General features: G+C 49.1%; 1 protein-coding gene across 1 annotated transcript; it reads left to right on the plus strand.

Annotated features, from left to right (window-relative positions):
- Nucleotides 1-712: 712 nt before the first annotated feature.
- Nucleotides 713-2,001, plus strand: Teddm1 (transmembrane epididymal protein 1). Its single transcript, XM_021155146.2, has one exon. The coding sequence runs from the start codon at nucleotides 713-715 to the stop codon at nucleotides 1,628-1,630; it is 918 nt and encodes a 305-aa protein (XP_021010805.1). The 3' UTR covers nucleotides 1,631-2,001.
- Nucleotides 2,002-9,627: the final 7,626 nt, after the last annotated feature.

A 9,627-nucleotide genomic window follows, 5' to 3' on the forward strand; every position in this document is an offset into this window, starting at 1 on the left:
CATGTGGGGAAGGGAATTCTGGGAAACTTCATTCAAGCTTAGTTTTGCTGGCGCAGGTACACCACCACCTCCGCACTGCTGCAGGTTTGTCTCCTGGCCGTAAAGATGGTGATGGTTTGGTGGTGGTCGTCAGGAAGAGCTGGGGAAGGGTGGAAGAGGAGGAGAGGGAACTCTCTAGTCTTCAAGATATGTCTGCAACAGAAGACTAGAAAAGCCAGGTGGATGCTATTATATGTCTCTTATCTAAATGTTTCTATGTCCTATCTCAATGCTTCTATGTCTGTGCCCAGAACAAACGCATCCTTCTTTACAGCTAGACTGAACTTAGGTCTGAGAATTACCAGCAGACACTTGGGAGTACAAGTGAGCACAGGCTTTCTCTGGGTACTGCAGTAACCCAGCACACTATTTCCTTCCTACTGAGTACCAGGCAGGATGAGAGGAAGGAAACTTGAGCCGGGGACAGGCATGAGCCAAAGCCACTCAGGAGAAGCCCCCAAGAACCCACTCAGTTCCCAGTGCACCAGAGGAGAATGGGGCAATGGGGGCCACATCTCTGCCAACTGCGTGGGTTTGTCTCAAGAAACATTTCCCCTCTGTGGTGAGCAGTGGGTGAAGTGGGGTGATAAAACTAAGTGGAAGACAATTCTCAAAGCCCAGACCTTGCAGCCTGTGTATCGGAGTTTTACACCTTGTTAAGACTCATAGCTCAATGGGAGACTTTATCGGCCATATATCTCCAGGCTTGTTTCTGGTCTTCTATGGTCTGTATCAAGCAGTAATAGTCTCCAGAGCCGTGATACTCAACGACACTCTTCTATATCCTTCCTACCTTTCCAAGAATAAGGGGAAATGGGCCCGGCTGTGGAAAATAGCCCATGCAGGCTGGTTGAAGGTTGTGATTGGCTCCCTCTTGATCGTTTATGAGATCAGTTGTGTTAAAGAAGGGCTGACATTAATGACCAAAGGGGTGCCACCAAGGTTCATGTACCCCAAGGAGTGGCAGCACCTCACCATGTTCTTCCTTCTCACCCTTGATGGCTGTGTAGAAATGGTGAGCAAGAACGTGCTACGGCAGAGGTGCGTGCTCCTAGAAAGAGGGGCCACGGTCCTGGGTGTCTACGTGCTGCTCCTGCTGCTGGTGTCTCACGTTAAAGAATCATCTGGGGTGGAGCTGCAGGTTCACTCTCTCCTCATCTTGGTGGTGTTCCTGCTGATGCTGGTGTTGACGGCAGAGCTGTGGGCTCCTGAGATGTTTCACCTCTGGATGATAGAGACCTTCCTGATCCTGATAATGGGCTCGTGGCTGATTCAGGCAGCCTTCATTCTCTTTAGACCGGTCTCTGGCTTCCCGTGGGAGGATGATGACATCAGTGACATCATGTTTGTCACCACCTTCTTCTGCTGGCATGTGATGATCAACGCCTTATGCATGTTGGGAATCTATGGTGTCTCTTCCTTTTGGCACCGTTGTTACAGTCCCAGCTTGAGGCTGATGGGGTCCAAGGAAGTGCTGTATCAGGAGAGCTCTTCAGGAACCTTCTACAAGCTGCTGGAGGAGGCAGAGCAGCAGGACAAAGATGACCAGGCTCCTCTCCTTTCAAAGATCTCTCCATGTGACAGGGCCTAGAATACCTGGGCATATACGCCACCCCATCTTCCTCCTGTGGGCTCTCCTGGGCACTTGCAGTGCAACCTTTATTCCTTGGTGAAGGCAGCAGCCCTGGAGGATGGCAGTTTGCACTCCTTGTCTCTGAGCCTGCAGTTAATGCTGAGGAGAAGGGGCCCAAGAGTGATGGGACTTGAGAAGAGGGAGGGAAGAAGACTGGGGGACAGGTCCACATGCAGGCAAAGCCAGGGGGGAGAGAGTGAAACAGAATGGCGTTAAAGAGAGGAGTCTCTGCTCGAGCCCAGAATTCCGCACTCAGAGCTGTTTCTCTGAGGCACCACCGAATGCTGCTTCACCTGAGGGAATAAAGATTCCTCACAGCTCAAACCTGGCATCAGTTGTCTCATTCTGATAAAGTAGATTGATTCTTTTTTATTGTTTTGTTTTTGAGACAGGATCTCATGACATTGTCCTGGCTGGCCTGGAACTCAATATATATGTAGACCAGGCTGGCCTCAAACTCTGAGATCTGCCTTCCTCCACTTCCTGGGTGCTGGGATTAAAGGTGGATATGATGCAGGTTGAACTTATATTCTTTAGGGCTGGTGTTAGAGCTCTGCTGACAGAATGCTTGCCTAGCATGTTCATATCCCTGGGGGGTTCAATTCCCAGCACCACAGACAGCATATGTACAACCCCAGCCTCTAGACAGAGGCAGGAGAATCAAAAGGTCAAGATCATACTTGGTTGCATATTGAATCTGAGACCAGCTGGGGTAAATCCTATTTCAGAAATAAAAAGTAAAGTTTACCTTTCCTTTTTTTTTTTTTACCGTCCCCTCCCTGATCTTTAATGACAGACTTCATTTCAAATTATACATAGTCATTTAAAAGGTAATTTAATAATCACATAAATTTACATTATCCAGAATTTTTTTAGAATGTCAATGCTTGGTATGTCTACTCTAGCAAAAGCTTTCTTCACCCCCTTACACGTGTAACTTATTACACACTACCCTTGGGTTTTGTAACTTTTCCTCTTCGAATCTCAAGCCATTCTATGGTCTCTATTTTGTCTTTCAGTTGACACACAGACTGCAACCTTCTGCCACCGAGGCAGTGAGCACTCACAAGGCAGAGAGAGCTCACATGGATTTTGTTGTTCTGTTGTCATTGGGGCACTTGCAGGAACACTGCTTTCTCTTTCCCTAACCATCTGACACATCTGACTTTGTCCTGGTTTTGAAATAATTTTCCTTGGGGAGCTCTCTCTCACCAACGTGTAGGTTTCAGAAGAAGAAGGCCTTGGCTGTATCTAAGTTACACAATTCCTTGTGTGCGTTCCAACTGTGTGGCAGCTCCTGATTCCACTCATCTGGTTCCACTGCCCACCCCCACCCATCCTTCCTTCTCTTTGTGTTACACAACAGGTAAGAGGCTCTGCCAACCTCTGGGTAACCATCCGAAAGCCTGAGGTCACCTTCTCTCTCGTTTTTTCCTTGTCCTGGGGGAGAGTAAGGACACAAAATCTGTTCCTACGTTGTTTAGTCTTTTGATATTAGTGGTGGTGCTTTGGTTGAGTTGCTTAGTACTGAGGGTGAGACCCAAGCCCGCCAGCAATTGCCCGCAGAACCACATCCCGCCCCAGCTAGTATCACTGCTATGATATGTACTTCTCTAAGGAAACTGCTGTTATGCGTCCACTTGCTGGAGAAAAGAGATAAGTCAGCTATTTAAGCCTCATGTCAGCCTCAAGTCTGACAGTGTCACCCAGGCTACTGAGTGAGTGATATAACATAACATAGCAATAGGAGTATCAGCCCCTCCCTAACGGCGATGGAGAAGGAAGTTATCCCCAAGATTAAACAAGGATTCAGGGGAAGAAGAGCAGAGAGAGAACGGGTGAGGCCAGCCAGAGATCCTGGTAGAGGAAGTGGCACAGTGCAAATACCCCAGACACCCCTAAAGGACAAGTTTATGTGAGACTTTCTGCCCAACTCCCCTTCTCGTAAGAATAAAGTCTGGCGTACTCTCAGCTCTTGGCTTGCCTTATGTTTCTGGGCTCAGACCCAAGTGAGGGCTGAGGATAAGGCTTGTTTATGATCAAGCCTTTGAATCCATTTCCCCTTTATTCTTTGTCCCTAGGCTTGTCTCAGTTGATTTAGCAGAGTCCTTTTTTTTGTCCACCTTCCTTGCACACTGATGTGGGGTGAGAAGCAAGCAGAGTAGGCTGCCCATTTCTGGGCTTCTGAAGACTAATTTTATGAAAAACTTCCAGTAATCAGGCAGTGATATGAATATAATCTCTCTCAAACAGCCAGTGTAGGCGAAACACTTGGGCACTATCAATTTATCATATGTAATATGTAACAGGCGAGAAAATCTTCACACTCAAGCCTTCTGGGGAGATGGTTGAAATTCTCACAAGCCACCACTAGAGGGCACAATAGCACCATCACTCAGTCCAAGCACCTCGGTCCCCAACCCCAGCATATTAGTCTTTCAAAAACCAGTTTAAAAAGAAGAAATGGGGGAGGAGAGAGAAAGCGCAGAAGCAGGCTAAATGTTGCCCAAGAATCCAAAATACATACCATAGGGCTGTGTGTTTCCAGTTAAAAATTGACAAATATGAGATAAACAGGGATCTAAACCAGCTAATGGGGTCAGGGGTGAGGGATAAAAGGCTCTGTGCAGGCCCAGCTGTGGACTCCTTTGAGAAAAGTAACCAACTGAAGGACGTGTTTCAATTCAGTTTTTACATCACAGGCCAACTTTCCTGAACTTTCAAGTGGGCTTCAGTAAAGTTTAAACCATCTAGCAGCTATATAACTAACAAAAACAGAGCTGCATGTACTCTGGGAAATAAAAGCAAAATGTCTGGACCAGAGAGATGGTTCCGTGGGTTAAGGCACCAGCCACTGTGCAAACCTGGCAGTTTTCATGGTGGGAGGAGAGAACTGACTCCTGAAAGTTGTCCCCTGACTTCCACACAGGCGGGGGGCATGTGTGCCCCTTCATTACACACATGGTAAATGAATTGAGTTAGTGTCAGATTATTGTAAGTGAAAACTTGCTCAAAATTCCATGTCTCTCTAAATACGATGGTGGTGTGATGGTGGTGGCACACGCCTTTAATCCCAGCACTCAGGAGGCAGAGGCAGGCAGAGCTCTGAGTCTGAGACCAGCCTGGTCTACAGAGCAAGTTCTAGGTCAGCCAGGGCTACATGGAGAAATCCCATTTCTGGAAATAAAATAAATAAATAAATAAATAAATAAATAAATAAATAAATAAAGGGTGGGCTGGGGATATAGCTCAGCAATAGATTGCTTGTCTAGCCTGTCCCAGAAACAAGTAGGAAAGACAGACATGGGGGTTGAACTCTAGAATTGTGATTGTGACTTCCATAGTCTCAGTAGGACCCCTGCTTCCCCACGCTGTGACAGATGAACTTGGTTCTCCCCAAACCCTTCATGTGACTTCCTAGCAGAGGCAAGCTTTGAGATAGAGTCCAAACAGACCCAAACCTTCCACTAATATGCAGGTTGAGAAATGGGGTGCTCTCTCTCTCTCTGTGAGTGTCTTCACTGAACATTGGTCAAACTCAGATCAGGTGAAAGACAGTTGACACCCCAACTTTGAATTTCTTCTCTTAAACTGAAGAGTATCAAGTGATTAAGCTATGTAAAGAAAACTCCCTCTCGTGACCAGTCTTAGGTTATCGAATTCAAGGACAAGCTGGTCTTACCTTCTTTCATTGTGCGGAGTGAAGTTTGAGAGGCTGATTTAATACAACTTTGCCCTGTAAATACACTTTACAGGGTCCAGGAATGCTACCGACTTCCAGTGATCTTTCTCCTTTTTGGGGGGTGGGCGGGGCGGGTGCTTGGCTTAACATTTGCTATGCTCTATTCTTTTGGTCAGATCTAATTTGGGTTTATAAAAAACCAAACAAGTTACCTTCTGGGCTGGGTTTTTGGGTGACTGCAACTTGAGTCCACACTGTGCCTCTTCAGCTTAAAGTTTTCACAGATTGCCTGCTGACATCAGCCACACAGGCAGCAAACTCCACTCCCAGCAGCTACAGTCTAAGATTTGGGTTCAGTGGAACTATATCCTAAACTTTGCATCACGGGTACAAGGTAATCGCACAGCTGTCCTCTTATGACACTAGGTTAGGAGCTTTAGAGCTTCAGAGAAAGAATGTATAAGAATGCAGGAAAGCCTACTCAAGCCATCAGTCTAGCCAGCCGAGCACCGCTGATGAACATGCTTCGTTCTGGGCTATCTCTGCAAATTTGGTCCAAGCTCTTTCCTAGCAATATTGCTCTCCCAATCCACCCACCCTGAGGACAGAGGAACTCAATTCAGTGAGAAACTCAACTTCAAAGCACTTGCCATCAGACCCCCATTAACCTTGGTACTGTGTGGGCCTGGGCTGAAGGTTCACGGGTTCAATCGTCTTGCCGCCTTTGGGGGGGGGGGGGGGGGAGGAGGGGGCAGAAAATGGATTCGGTGGCAATTTAGGGGAGAATAAAGGACAGACATAGCAAAGTCAAAGTGGAGGAACAGGCTGTTCTTTTAATTCCTCTAAGAGTACAGGTGGCTTTTCAGAGGGCAAAGCAGCTAAGGGACTCTTCTTCCATGGTATACTCAAAGCTCCCCAGTCCAGTCCTTGAACTTGTCTGGGTCCTGCTTTGGCTGGTTTAAACACATGTGGGGCAGACCAAGGGGGCAAAGCTGCCTGTTTACCCCTGAAAGTCAGTGGTCACATGAGATGTTCCTGGTCACATGAAAGGATCAAAGCAAATCCGCTTCTATTCTTGGAAACATAGCAAATGTTCTCTTGATGCTGCCGCTGATGGTGCTGTGGGGTCAATACGTGTTTATTGAACAGTCTGGACACTATTCGAGGGCTACGGGAGAATAAGCAGCCAAGGAGGTTAACATGTCTAGGAAAGGAAGCAGGCACTCACATGGCAGAAACGCAAGAAACCCACGGAAAACAGCACACGTGCTCTGGAATATTGTCCTTTCTATCGTGTTCACTGCTCCCACCTTGGAGCCTGGTGAGGAGTGCTGAAAGCTGCCCTGGCTGATGGCCGGCGGCTGCCATCTGGAATTCACTATCTCCTAACATAAGAGCAACATCTCTCCCTTCTGATGATTCCTTTTCTAACCACCTAAGCTGAAGAGTTAAAAGAAGAAATGGGAAGACAGCCGAGCCCACTGCTGCTGGGTCTACACCTTACTTCTTTAAGTAATGGCGCAGCTCACTACGGAGGCGGAAAGCTGCATCAGCAGAGTGGGCACGGGGCAGGAGTGGGGGGTGCAGTGCCAGTGCCACAGCTCTGCTGGTGGGTCCTCTCTTCAAAAGAATGAGGGTCCCGGAGTTCATCTCCAGCAACCATGTAAAAAGTCATCTGCAATGCAGGTAACTTATTCAAGCTGTGCAGAGGCAGATCCAGAAAGACCCCTGGGAATCACGGGGCAACCCGTCTAGTTAAGTTGCTAAGTTACAAGTTCAGAGACAGACCCTGTCTCAAAAAAAAAAAAAAAAAAAAGTAGAGGGTGATAGAAGACACCTAAAGTCATCCTCTCACCTCTCCATGTATGGATGCAGTGTGTAACACACACACACACATACACACACACACGTGCATGTGCACATACATGCATGCACACACAGAATAATCATGGAAAGAAACGACTCAGTCTCTTCAGATTATATTGGCCTATGAGATGACATTGTCTTCCTAACCCTCTTCATGTTCCAGGTCCCATTGTCATCCCTGCTACAAATGCTAAGACAGAGTTTGTGTGGCTACTAATTTGGCTACTACTCAAAGTGTACTTGGGTTTGCCTGATGTGAAGCCCGGCTGTTGAACAACCTCATGGTAAAACGCTTCACATAGCAGCACTGAATAGGACACAGAATTTGCAAGGTGCCTTTCTGGTCCAAAGACTACTCGAACCGCCACCTGAGGTGCATGCAGCTTCTATGAGCCACTGTGTCAGACACACTTAGGGGAGATTGACAGAGGTTGACCTAACAGGCCGAGCTATGCGTGTGTGGTCACAGGCAACCTTTCTTTTTCATATTTGTGGTGCAAGACATACATAAGCAGAAGCACAAACTTCATCCCTTCCTCTTCCAAAGGCACTGAGAGCGTGGGTTTCTGGCATCTAAATAGAAAACTTCATCTCGAATGCCAGGGCTCCTGAAAGACAGAATACAGCCCAGCCATGAGGTGGATTTCATGTACTAGAAAGAGACTGCTCAGAACATAGCGTTAATAACAATATATGGGCCACGTCTATTTTTTACAGGTAAATTCTGTGCACATTTTCAGTTTGTCTCACTACAGTATTCACACACTATCTCAGCCATCACTGCAGGGTTAGGAAAGAGAAACTCATTCCCTCTCCCCCAACACACACAGTTACAAACAACTTGGGAAGCAAAGCCAGGGATTCTCCCCACCCCCCTTGCTTTTTTGTTTGTTTTCTCTGTGAAACCTTGGTTGTCCTGGAACTCCCTCTGTAGAGCAGACTGGCCTCGAACTCAGGAGACCCACCAGCCTCTGCCTCCTAAGTGCTAGGATTAAAGGCATGTTGCCACCCTGCTTTCCCGGTCAAATGCTCTGAAAGTCCTTCCATCTGCTTTATTTTGCAGATCCAAGGAACTCGGGCATGGAAAGGCTGAGAGACGGGAACACACACAAGGCAACATCAAATAGACTATGGACGTCCAGAATCCTCTTTATAGAAACATCGCACTTGTGTTTAAACCGTGAAATCACAGTCTGACCACTTCCCCAAATCCACTCATGAAATCAGGAAGATAGGGCCCTCCAGGTTCTGGGAATCATGTCTCTCTCTCTCCCAGCGCCTGAGCAGGGCTCCCTGCCTCTCCCCAGCCCAACCCGTCCCCAGGCTCGCTCAACAAACAAAGGGTAAAATTCTCCTCTGGGGTTCTGGATTTTCAGTGACAGATCTCCTCGAAAACCTCTGTACCGTTAAGGAAGCAAAGGGCCAAGGCCAAATGACTCTGAGAAAGCCTCAGCCTGGGTTCGAGGGTCCAGAGGTCGCTAAAGAACGCAAGCTGCAAATGCATCCTGCAACTTCGGCCCTGGCCCTCCTCCAGCCGCCGCTGCCTCCCCTCCCCCACGCCCCTTTCTCTTTCTTTCTTCTGAGTCTCGCTCGCCCCACCCCGCGGCTCCCGCACAGTTCCTCGGCCAATGGCCTCAGGGCTCCGGCGCGCAGCAGCTGATGGGCGCGGGTTTCCTGGCCTAGGCCAGCCAATCAAGGCGACTGGGGGCGGGCACAAGCTGTCAATAAAAAGTACTGAGCAGCCAGCGACCCTGCAGAGCCGAGAATGGGAGTAGAGCAGAGTGTCTGAGCAGCACACCCATCTCCTCTCCGCTCTTCGCCTCGCTCTCGTGGCCTGTTCACCCATCCATCATCCGGCCGGCCACCGCTCTGGTAAGCGCACGGAGGGTCCAGGAATGCACAGCCGCCCGGGCTGTGGCGTCGCACTCTACTTCCCAGCTCCAGTCTGCTGCTGTACGGAGCGGGATGCAGCGCTCGTGCCTCCCGCGTGCTTGCAGCGTGCGGCCGGGGCCCGCTCTACTTGGTGTTCCTAGGACGCGCTGTGAGCCAAGCTCCGGGAAGGGCGGGGTTGCGGGTTGTTTTGATCTGTTCTATACTTGCGGCCGGAGGCGCCGCCCCGGGAGGCCGGCGTCTTGGGCTGGGGTTCACGCGGAGATCGGGGGCTTTCTGATGGTCCCAGCGGGAGAGGGTTCTTGCCTTAGGTGGGCGTAGGTGCCTTGATCCTCTCTTCCTGGGCGGCGCGTTTGGGGGGCGTCGTCACGCTGTGGGTGGTCTGGTTGAGGATGGTGCTCCTAAGTGTTGATGGCACCACTCCCCAGCTCCCAACGCCGTGTCCTAGGCCTTTACCATATGACCGAACAATGGAGAGCCGGAGCCCCGGAGTGGCCGGCGGGCTCCGCAGTGGAGA

Source organism: Mus caroli, chromosome 1, assembly GCF_900094665.2.
Source record: "Mus caroli chromosome 1, CAROLI_EIJ_v1.1, whole genome shotgun sequence".
In the NCBI taxonomy this organism is placed as follows: Eukaryota; Metazoa; Chordata; class Mammalia; order Rodentia; family Muridae; genus Mus; species Mus caroli.

What these genes read in the sequence shown, in the direction of transcription:
- Teddm1 (XM_021155146.2), top strand. Translation starts at nt 713, where the DNA reads ATGGGAGACTTTATCGGCCATATATCTCCAGGCTTGTTTCTGGTCTTC.